General features: G+C 38.5%; 1 protein-coding gene across 2 annotated transcripts in view; it reads right to left on the reverse strand.

Moving 5' to 3' along the window:
* Positions 1-21567, reverse strand: part of ubr3 (ubiquitin protein ligase E3 component n-recognin 3) — a 53130-nt gene that overhangs the window by 14485 nt on the left and 17078 nt on the right. Inside the window, exons 21-32 of one of the 2 annotated variants that reach the window (XM_038301185.1) lie at positions 21423-21527; positions 21097-21267; positions 20440-20472; positions 19164-19609; positions 16120-16208; positions 11890-12039; positions 11573-11706; positions 10996-11106; positions 10465-10665; positions 9879-10015; positions 4728-4813; positions 933-1038 (exon numbers count right to left, since the gene is read on the reverse strand). In XM_038301185.1, coding sequence (XP_038157113.1) covers positions 933-1038; positions 4728-4813; positions 9879-10015; positions 10465-10665; positions 10996-11106; positions 11573-11706; positions 11890-12039; positions 16120-16208; positions 19164-19609; positions 20440-20472; positions 21097-21267; positions 21423-21527 — 1769 coding nt within the window. The remainder of the gene's footprint in view (positions 1-932; positions 1039-4727; positions 4814-9878; positions 10016-10464; positions 10666-10995; positions 11107-11572; positions 11707-11889; positions 12040-16119; positions 16209-19163; positions 19610-20439; positions 20473-21096; positions 21268-21422; positions 21528-21567) is intronic. The other variant, XM_038301186.1, reaches the window with a different exon arrangement.

The raw sequence follows: 21567 nt of genomic DNA on the forward strand, positions 1-21567 counted from the left end.
GCAAAGAATGGTGAGAGCCATGTAGAAACATGGCTGTCCTATATAACTACACTACATTAGGTCTACAGCCTCGGGGTTTGAATGACTCTGCTCCCTTATGAAGCTCTAACCGAGTATTTTTAAACAGCAAATAGGTCCGATGAGAATACTGTGAGGCTGCAGGCACTTTGATGAGAATAGGTGTAAAAGCATGTCTGAAAAACATTATGGAGGGTGGTTTTTGTGCGCTCCAAAATAAATGACTTTAACCATGTTTTTTTTTTTGTTTTTTTAGAGCTAAACAGCACATTACTATATAAATGTTTAAATGACTGGATGCAGTGTTTGATGGGATGTTAGATTTCAAATTTTCAATTTTTTCATTTTTAAATTTGGTAAGCTGGACAAACCTTTGGAGCCATTGATTCCTGCACATAACAGACTTTGGTGACAGTTATTAAGTTAACAGAGTGATGATGGGTTAAAAAAATGTAAAAAAACATGAAAGGGGTTAACATTGACCAGAATTTGCAGTTATATGCATCTCTAACTAGCAATTAAGAATATAAACGGTTTCCATTGTTTACCTTGAAAAACATTCAAATGTCCAAACCATTTATTTTTACCTCTTTTTGCATTTTGCTAAATAAATACTTGTTCCTTTAAAAGGGTGGTAGACAGCTGGGAGCTGGTGTGCTACAGTTGCTCTCTGTACACTCAATTTGACAGGGTCGTTTGGCTCTGCCTGGAGTGCCCGGTAATTTGCCGGATGCAGCAATTACTGGTATCTATGGTAACCAGGCAGAGTTCCCTTTTTTCTCAGTTTTTAGCGTCAGGTTTTATGTGAGAGGAAATACTGACAAAAACAGCAGATGATGGAAAGTTAGGCTGTATTAAAAGATCTATAGATTTTCATTTACGGGAGAGTGTTTAAGGAAGGGGGGGTCACTTACTCTGCCTCTTTTTGTCTCGCAATCTGAGTTAGCTTTGTCCATGGGTTGTACGCTGAGTCGATGCTGTAGAGTCTCATGTGCATGGCCAACACATGGAACAGCTGATCTGAGAGAGGAAAAAAAAAAAAGATGTTGTTATTCTACAAATAGCCCCTGTGGCAAAAACAGCAGCAAGAAAAGGGGGTACATGTAGGAGAACAATATGAGACACTGCAGGCTGATAGTTTGCACAGATAAAAGTGTGTCCAACCAGATGGACTCAGGTCTGATAGGCTTGAGTGACTCTTTGGCACCTGTTCTTTTTGAAACCAATGAAACATTACAAGGGAACAATGGTGCACACACAAAATCTCATGTATGCTCATTAAAATATCACACACAAAAAAAATAAAAATAAACTATCATTAATTTCTTTCCTTAAATAAATTTAATGGTCTGTTGAAAAATATGCATAAACACAATTATTATGCAAGTTTTAAAAAATCCCCCTGGGAAATATTTTTAACAAAAAGCAAACATTTCTGTTTCTTTATATCTATATGGGTTTCTGAAGCTGTAATGCAGCAAAATGGCTTCAAACAAATCAGTGCTGAAATTTGGCTGCTGTGTCAGAAATCGATTCTTGGAGCAACACTGCCCTCTGCAGGTGAAAATAGACACAGCAAAGGGAATCAAGGTGGCATTTCATTTGTCTTCACAGCATGTTTTTTTTTCTCCTCCTAGCAGCAACAAACCACAGAGGAAGAAGAAAAGACCTTAAAAACTAAGATTGAAAATCAGATCCTGGCTGTAGTTAACTGGGCTTCTGTTCCATTTTATCTGAAAAACAAATATAGTGGCAAATAAAAACAATTATAAACTTAAGCACATTTTGAATGTCCCACAGTCCAAACACATGACTGTTAGGTTAATTTGCATCTCTAAATTTTCCTTAGGTGTGAGTGTGTGTGTGTGTGTGAATGGTTGTTTGTCCTGTTTGTCTCTGTCCTGCGATAGACTGCCATGGTGTACCCCACCTCTCGCCCATTGACAGCTGGAGATAGGCACCAGCACCCCCTGCAACCTCAGCTGGGACAAAGCGAAAATTGATGGATGGATATTTAGAATGAGGAGCAGGATGTAAAGATGTCCTCACCTGGAAATGGGTATCCAGTTTTCATATTCTTTACTTAAATGGAAGTACAGATACCACTGTAAAAGACTAGTTAAAGTAAAACTATGCCTGAACTTCTTTACTTAAGAGTAAAAAGTACAATTTCTATAATGGGCTAAATATATCTGCTAAAGTAAAGTAAATCTGTTTTTTTCTGTACCGATTCTGTCCACATTTCACAATAAAAGCGAAACAGAAAAGATCTCCTTACCAGGTAGGACTTAAATCATTCTGATGCAGATTCTCAGGAGTGCATTTTCATGGCTGTTTTTAAAACTTTACAACCTTAAAAAACTTTTTTTTTTTCTTACTCACAAATTTTAAAGGATTTCAAGAAGCTGTGGGTAACCAGAGTTCAGGAATTCCACCCTTCATGGATTGCAGCAAATTAAAATAAAACTGATTATATCTTTCTTTGAACAATGGCTTCTTCCCCCCTTTCTTTGTGATGCCGCATAGGCCAGTGTAACACTAGGGCTTGCAACTAATGATTATTTCCCTAAACGATTAATCTGTTGAGTTTTTTTTTTATTTATCTATTAACAATGGGATAGCAAAGGGCTCCTTAAAGAAGATTTTTTACACAATTAAATTTTTTTAGAATGTTGGTATAGTTTCTCTGTCAGCTAAAGCCATGTTTTTAATTTAACGATTAATCGATTACTAAATAAGTTGACGATTATTTCAATAATCGATTAATCACATTAATACTATAAATTGTTTCAGCCCTATGTGACACCCAATTATTAGCTGTCCTGTTGATGAATTCTCTTAGCTCAGCCATGATCTCTAAAGGCCACAGTTCTTACCTAAATATCGCTCTTATTCCTTATCCTGTGGATTTAGGTGGATTGGTATCAATAAAAGTGCCTAGTCAAATGCCTTTACTAATTTCTAAGACAGTAGTTCACTCCATTTACATAACAAGGCTTTCCAATTAAATTATCAAATCATATTTTTTCTGTCTTACACTTTGTTTTTGCTCTTTTTGTTTGTAAACTTTTTATTTTAAATATTCACCAGAGAAAGACCATGTGAACGTAGGTACAAAATTGCAGATGAAAACAAGGGGGAAATGGGGCCAAGCAGCTCCCAGCTTAGAGGAAAATGTCTAAATATATCTAAATCTAAAAGAAAAAATGATATGCAAGAAATATTTTATGCCAAAGGGAATAAATGCAACTCTGAATACAAGGTTGTAGTTTACTGAAGCAGGAGCTTAGAGCTGGCTAACTGATGGATGTGTTAGTGAGCCAGCAGAGGTGCTCTTTCAACTTTCAGGTATCTTAGATCACAGCGCTCCATAAGAATCTGTTTTGTAAAAAAAACTCTGCTCTCAATTTCGCCACAGATTTACTTCTAACCTGTCTGTTGTGTGCTTTGCTCTCAATGAAGCTGTTTTTTCACTAATGTTTCCCATCAAAAGGCCAGAGCCTATCAGAGAACAGCCGGATTCATCCTGAGATTTACTAGCTTTAAAAGACCAATTGGTTGGAATTAGGCAGGTATTTATTCTGGGATTTACAGTTTTTTATATACGCTGAATGATGTCTCCCTTTTTTTATTTTTTATTTGTGAAAAATAAAAAAATTATTATGCAGATCTTTCAACATATCAGCTACAGTTTCCAGGTAGAAGAAAATGTGAGAAGGAAGCCTGAAAAAGTTTTCACTGAATACTTTGCAGGTTTCAGTTGTTGTTTGTTTATAGTCATATATTTTTTAGGAAGATGCTTTAGGTTTTTCAAATCATGTAAAAGACTGGATTACAAAAAAAAAAAAAATGTAGCCAACAAAAACTGTAAAGCTGCGGCCAGAACTGCACGCTGCAGACTGGAACAGGTAAGGTCAGCGTCATAATCCTTTAAACTGCCTTTAAAGCATCAAAGTTGAATTCTGTTTGAAAGCTGCACTTACTAGATTTGATTCAGCTGGTGCCCTGGGAACTGCAAAGAGGACTGGCTTCTCTAGTCAATTGTAACCTCATCAGTCGAACACATGAGGAGCCTATAGGGAAGCAGGCTTAAGAGTCCCATGGGCTCTCACAGTTAGTGAATGTCTGCCTTTTTCCTTTAAATCCATTTCGCTAAGAAGAAGGAACACTAATGTACTGTAAATGAGTAAATTCGACTGTCAGAGCAGCTCCACGCTTAATGTAGCTCAGAAATGGCAACCCTCCAGGGTGAAATCTCTTTTCAGGCACCCAAGGATGACGGGCCGTTTCCCTAGAGCAGCCCCAACTTCAACAGAACAATTAAGTAGAAATCTATCCACTAATAAAACTTACATCTTCGAGAGGCTGTTTTTATCTGGTTTTTGGTTGAAAAGATGTACACATATTAAGATTTACGTTTCTGATTCTGATAGTACCCCAGATCCTATTACATCTTAGTCAAATACATTTGGATCTGATTTTGATAACTTTAACACAGTTTAAAACTTTAAAAATAATCCCCAACAAACTAAAGATCATAAAAACCCAGGCAAATTATTTCAGGCAGATATGTAGAAGCATGACTCAGGAAAAAGTAAAAACTATTTGCAACTTAGAATATTTAGTTATAATCAGCCTAACTACATAACATTCAGAAACTGTTCAACGTTTAAAAATATAAAGGTAGGAAACCAGTTATTAGTACTCACTTAGACATGAGCGCTTGGCAGCTGCACTGGCTCCACCGGAGCACAAGTTTCCTCCACGGTGCACAAGTTCCAGCTCCAGGTTTGTCCTGAGGGCCACAGAGAGACAAGTGTTCTTAAGCATATCCATCTAACAAGTAGCTTAGCTGGGGCAAAAGTGATTATGAATTAAACTGATGACTTCACCGGTGCAACAATTTTTTGTTTTGTTTTTAGTAGTCTACAGCGTTGAACAGCAGGATGACAGGAAAGGTGGTACGAGAGAGGGGTAGGGAGATGCGGCCGAGGATAAAAGCTGGGATTCAAACCCAGGTCAACCACGTCGAGGACTAAGGCTTCCGTACATGGGTCATACGCACCACAGAAACACGCTCTGCATTTCTTTTTATTTAGCTATAACCCTTATACAAGTGGCTTAAAAATATTCCCATGATGGGTGATTATAATACATTAGTTTCACACAAATAGAAATCTATATAAATTCATTTAACAGTGTATTTTACATAAGAAGCATTCTGGCAAAGGGAATTTTAAACAGGTTGTGCATCATCCTCCGCCATGTAATATTGCATTTATCCTGACTTGCAGTCAACCTTTGTTTTTCCGCTTCAATAATCATTTCCAATCTGGGTCGAATATAACTATTGTTCTTTTTTTCTTATAAACCAGCCATATCATATAACATCATAATAATTGCACAACTTATTGGAGGAGTGATGGAGGTGGTGCACGGGTTTGTGTCATTGCTTCACTGTTTACATCAGACTGCCTGATGTAAACAGTTAATAAGTGGATTCATTCTTACAGCAGCAGATCTGAACTCTCTGAAAAGAGGGGCTCAGACCCACAGAACCCTGTTATTGGGTTGTCCATGTCCATCAAGCTAATAACAGCTACTCTTGGCTTAGCTGTTCAGAAGATACTAAGACTTCACTGGTACAGAAATGGTGCTTTGAATATTCAATTTTAAAAACATCATGATACAAATAAAATATACATAATCTATTAGGATCGATTCTATCAAAGTATTGATTATTTTGACAACCGCAGATGAAAGAGGTTGTCTAAAAACAGCATACGCCTTGAATAGGCCTCTCATAACCAGAGTGAAATGGGCTGGTGACTGAGATTAAATGGTTTTGATTTCCAAATTGAAATCAGTGAATATTATGCAGTGTCACATTTATTTTTACTAGAAGGCTAACACAATTTTCACCATGTCTATATAAATAATTTTTGCATCTTTGTAGCTTCTAATTGTATAGTCTAAGATGGAAAATCTCGATTAGTGAGAGACACTGCCAGCCCTCTGTCACTTAATGCACATTTTAAAAGCAGCTCCGTCACAAGACCGCTCTCTAGAACATATTTTTTTCCCAAGCTACACTATTAGCATAAAAGCTCTTCAAAGCCCAATGGATGCATTTTTTTCTGTCTATTTAATATCCATGAATATTGAAAAATTTTTCAGTCGTCATATTCCCATTTTGATTATGTGTTTTTTTTTTTTTAAAGTAAACAAATAAATGCATAAAACCGTATACATTTAAACAGAACAAAGATAGGGACACCAGATAAAAATGGAGCTGATCTCGGCCCATCTTGCCAAACCTTTGGCCAATTTTTCTTGTAGGCCATTGTGGAGGGGCAAATCCTTGGGTTTCCTGGGAGAAAAAGCAATTTCACACAGATAATGCAACCACAGTGAAGCTCCATCTGGCTGTTACTGATAAGAGCAGCCGTGTGACAGAAGAATTTTCCACTCCTCAGGCAATTTGCTCCATTCATTGAACCTCGGAGTGCCGACGGGCTTCCAGACACTCTTAGGGGATGATTCTGTATAGGGTAGAGGACTGAGGGTACCACAGTGTTGGATGGCCAGGAGACTGAAAAAGCTCAGCAACACCAAAAGCCCTTTTCTGGACTTTATGGAGATGCCAAGGTTACACAAGGTGTCAGCCATCAATCTTACCTGTGACCAGAAGAATATACACCCTAAAACATGACTCCTTTTTGCCATTGGGTCTATACTTAGCTAAGAGGGTTAGAGTATTTTAAATAATACTTAATTAAAAACTAAGTTAATACAGAGTAGATTTTTTTTAGGAATATTTTCCAAAACTTTGACACTCCTTTGTACAACAAATGGAAAGTGAATAGGAGATACATGGCTGCCAGGTACTCTAGAAAGCCAATGATGAGAATCAGGATAAATCTTAATTGCAAAGTTTGTGTGTAGAGACAAGAAATTTGGTTTGTTTTCAAATAAAGGCCAGATACACTCTATAACAATCTGAATCACCCTCCCCCAATCCATCAGTGAGGTCTAGAAGCAAAAGATTTATATCCATCCATTCAGCAAAGATTCTGCTATATGGCTGTACATGTTATCATTGAATTTGACCAATTAGATGAGACCTTGAATTATATATTACCTACTGTAAATTAAATTGGAAAAACAAAAAAATGCTTCTTTCACTCCGAGTATTTTTCGTGAATTTCTTATAGAAGTGTTTTTATTATTTTTCTTAATATATTAGGGCAAGTGGCCATTTCTTATTATTACATTGGCCTTAATTTATGGCAACAAAATATACATATTTTTTAAGGTTACCAAAGTAATAAGGTCTTGTTCTGTCCTCCAATAACACTATTGGCTTGAAATTTAGATTTTCAAATTGTTTCACTGACTGCCCTATAAAGGTTAAAGTTGTCTGAGTCTAATACCCCGTTTACACTACCCTTAAAAAACTGAGCCGAGACCGGTCCGAGCTCAGTAACTGAGATAACTTGTCGTGTGTGAACGGAAACAACCTGAACTGAACCGAGATAGACATAACCGGACCGCGCTAACTGCAGACCAGTTCCCGAGGTGGGTTCGGCTCGGTTTTTTCCTGGCTCGGTTCTCTGATAACAAGAGCGCATGAGCAGAACGCGTCATCGCCGACTGGCTGAACATGCCGATTCACACTCCATTCCAGAAAGTCGGCTTCCCAAAAGCCGACTTTCTCAAGTACATCCGCGCAAGGTTGCCGTCTTCGCCTGACCCACCGCAAACAGGGAAGTACAGCAATAATAATCAAGCATAACTTTCTGAATGTGACGGGCGCCGCCATTTTGATTTGCTTGATTCCCTCCTCCTTCGTCTTCTTCTTCTTGGGTTTTACGGCGGTTGACAAACAGCGTTTGGTGCATTACCGCCACCAGCTGCTTGAGTCCCTCCTTCAATCCTAGCAGTAATACAGCACATCGACACTAGGAGCCGAGGAGTCGAGGAGTCGAGATAACCGAGATAAGTGTGACGTGTGAACGGTCGTCAAAACTGAGCTTGGCCTGGTTACCGATCCAAGCTCGGACCGGTCTCGGCCTGGATCGGTTTTTCAAGGGTAGTGTAAATGGGGCTTAAAGGGACACTATGCAACATTTTTCAGTTAATTAATGTGTTCCATAACGTTATGGATGACTAAATGAGTCATTTCAGGTTGAACAAAGGTATTCTCGGCCGCCCTGGTGGTCTGTGGGGGAAATACTGCACTTGCAATTGCAGGAGCACCGACCCGCACCCACAGGCTCAGAAGTCTCGTGAGAGTCAGTCTTGCTTTACGGCGAGAACTGCTACACCCCCCAGTTAAAAGCATTCTCGTTGCTAGCACAGTGGCAATCTTTGTGCAGTTATGCTACGTTCACGCAGCAAAAGCAGCAAAATCGCATCTGCTGCTTCATTTTTGCTGCTTGTACCAGTTAGTTCTGACGCGCGGCTGAAGCAGCTTTGCTGCTCTGGCTGCAAAAGTGTGTCTGAGGCGCTTTGGGCGGAGCTTCACTATCCTTTCTCTGCCTTGCAGCTATATTTGCTGTGATCAGTGGGAATAAAGTAGTTTTAATATGTTTTTAAGTGAGAAAATACACCTGAAAACGTAATCAGTGCAGTCAGTTCATTCAGATTATTATCCTGCCTTCAATATTTTTTCTGTCGGAGCCGCTCAGACCCCCACATACCAGGGATGCGCCGACAGTATGGATCCCTTCATCAGCAGCGGTTCACAGCGGCAGCTGGTAGGTGTTTTTCATCTAAATAATCCAAACTGCATATTCTGCCGGCAGATTTCTGCATTTTAAGTTAATTTAGGCGTCAATAAACTGTTTAAGAGCAGTGATCATCAGCGCTGTGTCTCTCTCCCTGCGTTAAATGCACCGACGCGCTGCTGCAGCCGCTCAGACGTGTTGCGCCTGCAGCTCAAAACGCGCCGCGGGACCTTTGCATGTAAACTCGCTGCTTCTGTCGCGCCAGCTACATCCAGTGTGAACGCAGCGTTAATCATTCGCTGCTAAGCTCAAAACAACCGCGCCTGGCTTGACGGAGAAACCAGGAGAACAGCTGAGCATATTTACGACAGTGCACTTTTACTTTCGCCCTCTGGAGGGAGCCTCACTGGAAAATCAACACCGGTTGCATAGTGTACCTTTAAGAGAGATTCAGTCCAAATTAAGGAACATGTCACCTACAAACATTTCCAATATAATCAAATTATAAGATCCTTTTAAAATATAGATATATATAAAATAGGAGGCTCTTGCTTTGCATGGTTGTGCAAGAATAGGAATACGTGTAGTGTTTCTGGAAGATGACCTTTAAAGACAAATACCAGCCAAAAAAAGGAGTCTCAGCACCAGAGTCAAATTTAGTGCATCACTGAGGGGTTTTATTCTAGTAGGAAGCTAAAAAGGCAAAGTGATAGAGGAACTGATGAACAGTTTTTTTGGGGGGGGGTTTGTTTTTGTTTTTTTTAGGTGAGATTATGGAACAACTATCTGGAGCTAAATGGACCCTGTTGAACCAAATCAAAGGATACATGGACAGGTTCATTTCCTCAAGCAATTTCTCTATGTTGATGAAAATAAAAACTTTTTTTCCATTACTCTGGTAGGAATTTAAAATAGTTGCATAAAACACCACCCTTCTTAACCATCACGCAATGTTAAAGTCACTTGGCCTAAAGATCTCTTAAAGATAGAAAAGAGATCCTTAGCGTGTCACATTCACCTAGGCAAGTGTTAACTTTTACAAATCTAACAACCAAATCAATTATATTTTTCAAGTACAATTGTCTGCAAACCCAGTTAGCGCAGGGATCAACCAAAGGTCTCTGCTCTTACCTGGCCAGAGAGTACATGAAGAGGAAATCGTTGTCTGGGGAACCAGGGTTTTTGCCATAGTCCATGTATTTTTTCTGGGTGGTGTTCTTGATGTCTTTGATAACTAACTCCATCTCTTTACTCAGGTTGGACTCCGTCTAGGATAATAAGTTAAAGTTATTTTCAAATCAAGAGTAGAATGTGAAATGAAAGATTTAAAAAATATATATTTGAGGGAATATCACCGAAAGGAGAATTTGCATAATAGAAAAAAAAAACAGAATTAGAGAATGGAATCTCATAAAAATGCCCAGCTTATACTTTAATTAATAACCATGGGTTTTTAAATGCCATATCAAACAGTAAAGATGAATTTTCTCTTAAGAACAAGAAAAAACATCAATAAAAAAATCACACTAATTCCTGCTCTGTCATACGCCCAGTCAAATACGCCACCTTGTGGCCAATCCCCTACCTCTTAAGAATTATAAACACAAATGGCATCAGTAAATACTAATTAGTCTCGGCCCTTTTGGATCTATCGGACCGATGTCACTATATTACGACCGATACACATTAAGTTCATTAGTAATCATTCAAAACTCACTGGGAAAAGACCAAGTTTCTCCTGTAGATCCTCCACTTCCTTCACCAAAACGCGTGTGGCTTTGTTCGTGGGTGTGTGCCATCCACTAGTTTCTGTGCCACGCCCTGGACGGCATGGGAGGACACTATTGGCAAACTGCCGACACAGCGGGCAGGTGAATTCACCTTTATCAACAGAGAAACCCTGGAGGACCTGGTCATTCTGGAGAAAAAACATTAGACATTTGTTTTGTTTTTATTTCCACAAAAAATCCAAACTCTTAATATTAAAAACAACAACGAAAAAAAATAGGTGAACCATTCTTTTTTATAGTCTTTATAGTAACACTAAACAGTTCATATTTCGTAAAATTTTAATGATACCACTAAATGGTAATTCAAACAAATTAAAAGGAGAATAAAATGGAAAGACTAAGATATTAAAACAACATGTAGGCATTTGAATAATGATTTTGAATATTAATCTTTAATCCCTATCAAGTCTATTGATAATTAGTAAAGCAATATCTTCTTCAGGTTAGACGTCTCTTACCCTCAAAGACTCCATGTAGGACTTATGGCAATCTATATGTAAGGTGTGTCCACAGGTCTGAACATAGACGCCTCCATCCCAGCCTATTGAAACGGACTGCAAACAAGAACTCTGCAGAATTCACAAAGAGAAAGCCTTTCTGTTAGAGCATACAACAAGTATCTATCCAGCAAAGTTTCATTAGCACAGAGGTGAACTGAGCTGCCCTGTATCAAGAAAATTATCTTAAATAAACCTACATTGGTTAACCTACTTATAAATATTTGTTTTATTTAGATATTTAGAAATGTGATATTATTAAATTTGAATAATGTGTGAGAACAGGTTGTAAGTCAAATCACATTTATTGCTGTATCTGGCAATCCACTATTTGGAGATGTATTGGAAATAAACATTTGACCACATCAGAGATTTAACAAAAAATCAACCTGCCTAAAGTCAATAAGAGTAGAGCTTTTAAATATGACTTTTACCTTTTTGTTAGACAGTATTAATCAAAAGCTCTTGTGAATGGTCCCTTTTACCTAACCCTAACCTAAGCCATGAGGGGAGGCAGTATATTTAGTGAGTCACATACATCTTTGAAGAACTGTTGCATCAGTGAGAGTCTGACATCATGAGCTACACCGCATGTGTCTGCAAGATATATGTGCTCTTCATCACTCGTTGGGAGCTGCTTAGGTTGTTTGTTTTTGCATCGGTGCCCCAGAACTAGAGGAGAAAAGAGGAAAGAAGAAAAAGTCACCAACACAATTATCCCTCTGTTAAATGCTGATTTAAATGGTGTTGCCACCTTTTTTCAATATAAAGTACAGCAGATGGTAAAAAAAAGAAAACTTAGAAGACAGAGCTGTTACAAACAAGTTAGGCCCAAGATATGGCCAAATGCAATACCAGAGGATGCCTGAAGTAGAACCACTAATCCTGTTGGCCGGTCCTCCGTGGACGGTCCACTCTGACCACAGATTACGCAGTCATACAGAACCTCAGACTCCATCACTTCAGCTGATCCTAAATCCATAGCTGCTTCAGGTTCAGGAGATTCTGGGGAAAATGAAAAGAAGGGGAAAAAATGTAGTTGTATAAAGTTTTTACATAAAATAATGAAATATGAATACATCTATTGATGAAAATAGTATCCGCTGGAAGCATTAAACTGGTAAACTGTGAGGGGAGACTGAATCCTTGGTAAGAAAACATGCATACTGTTTGAAGGCTTTGAAGGCATAAAACTGGATCTGAATATATCTGACATTTTTTACTGCAACGAGCTGGATTGATATAAACTGAATTTGCACCGATTTGGATTCCATGCAGGTTTAATCTAGCCTAGTAAACTAGCCCCACCCGCCAGTGGCCAAAATCCTTTTTTTCCTGCGAGTGGTCTAGCCTCGATCAATGCCCCAGGCCCTAACACTGGCGGGCCAATCACAACGCAGAGATGTGTTTTGAATTTCTGGATGCAAAGCGGGCGGGGTTTTGAGGGCAGGACGACAAAGCTGCACGACACTGGAGAAAGCACAACAAGGAAGATGGCAACAACTATTGAACAGTTTTTGTTTGACTCAGTGTTGAAATCAGTTTTAGAAGGATAAGACTTGGGGTTTTCATTGAAACGTGAGCAGGAAGAGGCTCTATGCTCATTAATTTTTAAAGGGATATATTCGCCGTTTTCCCGACAGGCTGTTTGTTTACACTCCCCCACCAGCTTTCTGTCAGCTTCTTATGTCACAGTCAGTTGCACTCATTGGTCAGAGCGTTGGCCAATAGGCACAGACATGGTTTGAAAAACAGCAGGTTGTTCTCATCAACAATCTTCCGATGTCTCATTCATCGCGGCCAGACTAAATTACACATCAAATCTCACATTTAGTCTGGTTTATCAGGCTAGGTTACCAGACAATTAGTTATTATTATTATTATTTCACCCCGCCAACCCCCTACCCCCCACCCCACAGTGAATGTGGCTACACTGAAACTCTTCCATAGAGGAGTAAAACACCAATTCCAGTTTGGGCAACTTGTTTGATAAATACATTTTATCAAACAATCTTGTTTTTTATTTAAACCAATGTACTCTTCTGTAGTTCAGAGGCTTATGAGTTTGGCACTTTTTGTTCTAAGATGTGAACTCATTGCTGATAAACCAGCTCACTGTGAAATTCCACAAGCTGAACAAATAAAGCATGTCATCTTTTCATTGTTTACAATGGAAATGTACAGCTTGGATTTAGCTCTCAAGTCAAGTTCACGGCTGAAAGGAGGAAATCTAGTTTTGAGAGAAATTTCTGTGTTTTGTGAATTATTTTTAATCATGTAACAAAAGGGAGGAAAAAAATACAAACGAAATATATTGTGGAAAAAGAAAATCTGATTTTGTTTTTAAGGCATCACAAGCATTATGTGCCATCTATTCCTACCAAGGATGATGCACGCAGCTAATTGGTTTAGGGAGCAGCTTCCATAAAACGTAGAAGAAAATACACTTTAAAAGCTAAAAAAAAAAACAAGAAATTTGAGAATAAAGAAAACTAATTTAATCAGACTCTAAATGAAGATGCCTAAATAATTATTGATTGAAGGTGAAAGATTACTTATTCTCCAAATCCAAATTACTGAACCATTCTTTAATCAGCGACTTTCATTCATCATTCAGACATTGAATGTTCACAATTTGACATTAAATCTTGTTGCCATTGTTGCATAATGATAGAACCAAATTGATTAGGTCAAAATTGGCCTTCACACTTTAAATAAACATGATGAATTGATGCAGTTAGTGTTTATTGACATTTAAACAAAAGAAGCACAAATAGCATGCTGAAGTAATGCATATAGACAGGATTCTAATTTTAATACAAACTGCAAACTCCAAAAACAAAACCTTTGAACTGTAGTTGCAGCTTTTTGAACCCATCAGCAAACAAATGGCATGGAAATCACTCCTGGCTTGGTGTTAAAACTAATCACTGATGTAAAGTTAGTATAAAATGTTAAGGGCTCTGTTCAAAAGGGGGCGGTGTTTTATCACTGTGCAGAGATGTCAAGAGGTGTTGGAAATTGATTTATTACTTTTTGGAGGAACAAGTTCTATGGAGAGGTCAATGTGTTCCTGGGGAAATGAAAACTGTTTGAACTGGTTGTCAGAGCTGCAGCTTTAGCCGCAGGCCAGCAAAACACACCACTCACCTCTGAGTCTCCATGCACCCAACAAAAACACACAAATGAAAAATCTATCAAGGGGCAGGAACACGTACACCGGTACAACTTCAGAAAAAAAAATGTATGAATACAAATCTCTAAATGCTAGATTGATTTTAACTAACACTGGTTATACCAAATAAAAGCTAATGACCAATAAGACAGAGATGTGAAAAGTATTTGCCAACTTAAACATTTCATCTGTTTTGTTCTTGTTTGGCCTAAAACCCTTTACGTCACCACTAGGAGGCATTTATTTAATGCACATAGATGAACATAAAAAAGTGAAATAAACAACATTAGAACATCTTTTCATCATATTAGGAGCACCATCTTATATAGCTCTTTATTTCGTATTATTGTTTAGAGGAAATGAAGACAAGCTACACATCCTGCCAACTATGAAAAGAGATGAAGCCCTGATATAACGCATTACAAATTAACTGAATTCTACCTTGATCTGTAAATATAGCAGCTAAAGTTGAAGCTCAGCAGAAAATGTGCAGACAAACCTTACAGCACAGTTCTGCAAGAATGGAGCAACTGACCACAGCAGCTATTATTCAGCTCCTAACCACACTGTGTCAAGGTGGTCCCTTAGAGTCCAGACCACTATTAGGGCTTTGATCTTACTCGCCCTTACTGGCAACTTGCACAAATACTTTTTTCCTCACGTCAATTTCTGCTAAGTAGCCCCTGGAGACTGTGTGTAAAGACCCAACTGACTCTCACCTTGGACAAGGGGGTTGGTCTGAGCTATAATGAATCAAAGGCACCTTACTTCATGGTCTGCAGCAGAAATATGTTCTCTAAACTAAAAGCCTCAGCCCACAGGCTCTCTGCAGCCAAGGTGGTCCAGGAGAGCTTCGGACAGATTATTTGGAAATACCATAATAGAAAGAAGATAATGGAAATAGTTGAATCAGTGCAACAGTGCATGCATGAGCATAAACAACAGGAAGACAACATTTCCTATTTAGAGAGTAACAGGACTGATTAACGTGAGGAAAACCCAGCCACTAGCCAGGGGCAGCTAACAGCACAGATCAACTACAGCACTGCTTTTTCTTATAATGTGGCTCCAGGTCAACTTCTCCATCTGTGCTTTACTTTGTAATAATCTCACTGGAGATACAAAAAAAAGTTTACTCCAACAAGTGTGCTGGAATCATGTATGTCTGTGTAACATGGGCCAATTTAAAGAGGAATGACTGGAGCAAACAGAAAGCTGAGTGGTGCAGCTTCGACTCTGCATTCCTCAGAACTAAGCAGAGCACTTTGACATATTAAAAAATAAAATTTACAACAACAATACAGAAAACAAGAAATAAAGTTTTTTTTAAATCAGCTGATGGAAAAAAAATAAAAATCCCTAACTTTTTCACAAATGTTGTCAGTCACGTGTATGAAATACTTCAGCATTTTGGCTGTCTCGCTCCAAAGCAAATATAAAATATAAGATATATATACATTGAAACAAAATTTTTGCTGAACTTATCAAGATGTTGTTTTCATCTTATTTATTATTGTTTTATTTTTATGTTTGCGCATTTACTAATCCCTTAACAGTGGGCCTAGGGTAAAAACTATTGGCTCCTTCAGCTTATAGGGCCCGGCAGTCGAAAAAAAAAAAAGTGCAATTCCAAACAAAGCTACAGCAAAGTAATTTAGTTTATATTAATATTAACTCCAGGGAGAGAAAAAAGAAACCAAACAGCGACTCGTGGCAGTATTTTAAGGGTCAGAGGTCATGATCATCATCCCAGCAGCAAAAAAAGCTTCATCTCTGTGCCTTTAACAAGAGCACCGCCTTAATTCTATAAGGGCAGGAGTTTTAAAAGGCATTTATTCTGTAATTGTCATACCAATAAAGGGGTCTCCTGTTAAATTTTTGAAGCAATATTTGACTGGAGATAAACTTACCAACATCCATGGCCGTTTCCATGAAACTCTTCTGCCTTGAAGCAAACTCAGCTAAAAGTTTCTGTTGTCTTTCTCGGGCCCTCTGACGCCTGAAACAGGGAGAGACCAAAAGAAACTGAACAACTATTGTACAACTGTAAATTTATTATTAAATCATAAGCCTCTAAAATGTAAAGTTACATAATTCAGTAAATGATTTGGGCCTGAATAATTACAGAATAAAAGGTATGCAATACTTGGATCAATTTAAAATGAAAAAAAAAGAACCAGATGAAGTTTATCGACAACAATCAAATACTTAATCCATTCCAATGACTTTACAACTCATAAGGGTAACCTAAAATATTTCATGTCTAACAAGCAGGAGATGTTTCACTGATCACCCACAGCATGAGCCATAAATATTTGTATCTAGTATGAAATACTGCCATCTATGGAGTAATTACCAAATTTCTGCATTACTTCAAATATTGAAACCTGGAACGGTGAATAATTGACTTAAAAATCAGGCCAAAACCTCTACAGTGGAAAGGGTGAGGAGAGTTACTAAATTAAGTTTAATAATAGGCTGAGAAGGATGCCGACAGGACAGGGGTGTCACAGCTCAATAAATCCCCAATGAAGACCAAAGGGGTGCAAACAATCAGATTGAATAATGGTGTATGGGTTTTCAGCACCAGTGACCATGCTGCAGTCTGCCGGTTGGCTTGAAAATGTGTTGGAGATAGAAAATCTACCAGTCGTTTTCTCTGTGGGGTGAAATGAGCCCCAAAGGGAGGTCGTTACAAGATTGTTAAAGCCCATCTTAATAACCGTTTATAGGACATGCAGACTAGAGGCTGATTCCAAGGAGAAAGAGAAGAACAGCCAGAGGACTGAGATCTACTATGCATCCTAAAACAATCACTGCAGTATAATAACACTGGATAGGCTGTAATAAGTGCATGAAATATAGAAAACTGCTGCAGCACCATCTTATATCCTTAGAGATGGGATGGTTTAATGAAGACTGGGGCATTTCTTTACCTTTATCAGAAAAATAAATAAATTTTTTTACAATACACATTGGGATGAGACTTAAAGCTGATAAAGGCATTGTTCAACTATGTAAGCTAAATTCATATCTTCATTTTCTGTCTGACTCAAAGATTATTTTGCAAATCAATTTATGTTTTGATATTTTTTTCAAATAATTGGATATCTAAAGCTTCTAAAGATTTTTTACAGAACTAGACCAGGTGAAACGAAATGTTTTCCACTTAAGGAGTGCTGGATACAGCATAGAGAAAGACAAAAAGGGTTTTTGTTTTTATATAAAATGCAAAATATTAATATATACTTTTACAAGTTTGGTATTAGTACTCCTCTAAGTGGGGTTCTCTATTACGTCTCTATACTCCAGTTAATGATTAATCAATTACTAAATTAGGCGACAATTTTTCAATAATAAATTAATCTGAAAAATCGTTTCAACCCTAGTTTTTTTTTTCTTCTTTTTATCAAAAACAAGTACATGGTAACCGAATGCAGGACACACTGATGTTAGCTCTTCAATATGATACATACATATATATGTCAAGTCATATATCATACAATATATGATGTATGACTTGACAGCCTTACTACTGAAGATAAAGAGTTGATGATAAGAACAGACGCGTAACGTGCCTTGATCAGTGATGAGCCGGTCAGAAACTCAGGGTCAGATTGTGTTATCCATCAGTTAACACTTTATATCAACTTCCACAAAGAGACACAAATCCACTCTTCACGGTGGAAGTTCTCACTGAGGGAAGAGGACTCACTCCACTAGCCATATGCCAGGGTGTGTCCAGCACAATTTACTCCTACCCACCAATCTGAGAAGATCGCACCTGATATAAAAATCAAATGTAAAATGCTGAATGACATCGATGCTCAGAAATTGAACGATAAATGAATTCAGCACCAACTGCCGCTACCAAAATACAGGAGGAAAAACCTCAAGCAGTGCTGCAAATTTGATATCAAAGGGTGAGTGTTTACAAGACACGTGACAAGTCGACTACAAATATAATGTTAATTTGTTTAAAAAAAAGTAAATGTTGGTGAAAGTAATCAAATATCACAGAACTATAAGTAACCTTAAATTTTTACCATCAAAGAGTACAGGCAATATTTGGGTAGGTAGCATAAGTAGAAATATAAAGCCCATGTTGTAAATTTCTGTATTAAGCATTTGGTGCATGTGGATTCAGACACTGCAGCTGCATCAGCTTGTCAAGTTGGCTGTGTTCCCATCATTAAAGGGGAACGCCTTTTTTTTTTTTTTTTTTTTTTTACATTTGCCCCTTGATTTTACGTTATTACATCATGTTCTACTCACCCATATTAGTTTTGTGTTTTTTTATAAAAAATATAACAGCGGATGTCTGGGTGACAGCGATTCGCCTACATGTTATGAATGCTGGCGTACCATAAATGATAAATTATGAACAGTTTAGTTTTTGCCTTCAAGTTGTTGTCCATTGGAAGACGTTACTTGGATGTAACCTAACGGAATATCTTCAGAACAGCTCCAAATGACACAAAAATCATATGGGTGAGTAGAACATGATGTAATAACGTAAGATCGAGGGCCCAATGTAAAAAAAAAACGGCGTTCCGCTTTTTAACGATCTTAGCTTGGGCAGAGACCACAGTCGACACCAAATGTATTTATGTGACACGTCTCATGTAGAAAACAACTAGAATTTAAAAGAAAAAGCATCACAGAAAGTTTAAAAATATTATTGTGATCCAGGTGTGCCATATTCTTAGATGTTGTGAGATGTTCATCTCTGGTCCTCCTGGTTATAGATATTTCCCTGCTTTCCCAAATGTTATGGTATCAATCTGATTTCAATCAAATATGCTCAGAGGTGTCAAGTAACTTAATGTATATACCAAGTGGTGCATCTCTAATGCATAACATCAAAGAGATAACGAGTTATACTAAAATCAGGAAGGAAATATAAATATTAACCCATAAATCTGAAATTGCTATTGTCTTATTTGATATTTACCTTTCCTCTTTATCCATCGTCTTCTTGTCTGAGGGACTGTTCTTCTTTGGTGGCACGGGAGGACACACCTTTCCACAAATGTCCTGAATACTACGCTTGATTTGGCAGCTGCGTGTGGCTGCCTTGGCGAGGATCCGTTCGATTGCTGTAATGCCATCTCCGTGAGCGTGACGGCTCGTGTCGGGATCCTCCAGCCAGGAAGCCGACAGAGAGTTCTGCTTGGACGACATCTTCTGGTGCAGCTTGACGAGGAGGGACAGCATGCTTTCACGGATCTCCAGGATCTCTGTGACCAGCTGGGGGGGCGTGCCTGGCGAAACCCAGCGGGTAGAGGAGCTCTTGGGCCTGACGACCTGAGAGGCTTCGGTGTTGTTTCTGTTGATTATTTCCTGGAACTTTCTCCTGCGCTCCGCCACCAGGCTGAACACCTGAGCTTCTCGAAGGTTCTAGAGAAAGTGATAAAAATCATTGTTGGTTTCGATTTAAAATACAAATTAGGCAACAGTTTGTAATAAAATACAGAATTGTCATCGTCATCGGGCAGAGGTGGTGTATACAAACAAGGGGAGACCTTGCATAAATCACCAAAATACCCTTTTGATGAAAAAGTTAAAATGTTGTGTAGGACTCCCACCGCAAAGTTAGTATAATATTTCACCAACATCTTTGAACTTTGATAGTCCTTTGTTTTAGCACAAACATCTTTCCCTAACATGGCATTATTATTGCTCACATGGATTTTGATGGATAAGGGAAACTTCTTATTACCATAACCTGACACAACCAATACAACCCAAAACAAATGACCATCATAAAATTTCAGCTGACATTACACCTCGTCTGACGGCGTCCGTGACATCAATATTACCAGAGAAAATTCAAATTGCCTCGATGTAAAACACACAAGCTCTCTGAAAGATTGGCATGACCCAGGCCGACAGAAAAGGACCCGAGCTGCACTCTTAAATAAACATACATCATAAAGCCCAGTCAGGCTACCATCAATCATACTGACATGCGGTTAAAAATCGTTTACGCCATAACCTGCATTGCACACGTAATTAGTTTCAGCAGTCAACAGGGAGGGAAACCGCTGAAGCGCGGCATTATATTCACGCCTCAACACACCAAGGCAGGGATCTTTGAAAAACACAACCCACCAAACGCATGCAAAGAGACTCTTCCACACCAGAGAGGAGACATACAAATGCAGCAGCTGGTGCTAGTGCTATTACAGTAATTAGACTGTTTCATGGTAATGGGAACAGACAGCTACCTCTCTCCAATTTCCTGAAAGACGCCTGGAGTTCTGTAAGAACACAGCAAAATAAGCTTAACCAGGAAATATCCTGATGTCTAAGTGACATTCTGAACTGTACAGAATAATATTTTCTATTCATTGGTAAGATACCAAAGAGGTGTTAAATCTGCCCTAATACTTGGTTCTTTAAAGATGCAACACACCAGATGAGTTCAAAAACATATCTGGGTTACGTATTTTTACATGATAAAGATAAACTGCAAACCTGAGCAGAGGCAGTTGATGCTGGTTCTATTGGAAAGAAGCTTTATTTTTGCCACATTGAATTTTGTTAAACACTGACGTTGCAATTACGATGTAGAATACGTTGTAATTATTTCGGGGAGGGTGGTTTTATATATAATTTATTTGATTGATCTATTTATTTTTGCTTTCGGCTCCTCATACATTCTGGGGTCACCATGGCAAGTCATTACAACTTCCTCGCTGACTTGGCAAAGTTTGCTGCTCCTGATGCAACCAGGATTTGGGTCCCCACATTATGGTCAAATACTCCACAAAGTTCTCCAGAAAAAAAAAACAACAAGTAGGCTTTTTACAGCTCCAACGTTTTAATTCTGTCTTTGCAAAAAAGTAAATGTAGTCTCATTGTTCAGCAGACCCGTCACCTACTTGGCCATAAGATGAAGCCTCTGCACTCGTGCTGGGAGGAGTCTCCTTCTTCACTTCAGGTGCCGTCTCAGGTACCCGGACCCTCACAAAGTTGATGACGTGGTGAAGATTGGACAGAAGATTGGTGCCTGGGAACCAGCTATCATGGCAGTGCTCCTCGATGCAGGGCTCCTTCATTAAGAAGATAGAGAAAGCAAAGCAATAAGAATTGGAGGGGGGGAAAAAAGGACAAAACGGCAACTATAGGACGAGCAATAAAAATATAGCAATAAGAGAGATTGTGGATAAAGTTTTGGGGATGATGTAGATATAAAACTGGTCATTACCTCGTCCTCTTTGCAGTCTTGAACCTGGTTGTCCAAGCCGAGCTCAATCAGGTAGAGCACCATGCACAGCACGTGTTCAGACATGTTCTGGTGATCCATCCATATCTAAAACATAAACCACAACAAGAAAACCTTCTTACTTTAG

This window comes from Cyprinodon tularosa, unplaced genomic scaffold (genome assembly GCF_016077235.1).
Source record: "Cyprinodon tularosa strain WSP-4 unplaced genomic scaffold, ASM1607723v1 ctg463, whole genome shotgun sequence".
NCBI classification, from domain to species: domain Eukaryota; kingdom Metazoa; phylum Chordata; class Actinopteri; order Cyprinodontiformes; family Cyprinodontidae; genus Cyprinodon; species Cyprinodon tularosa.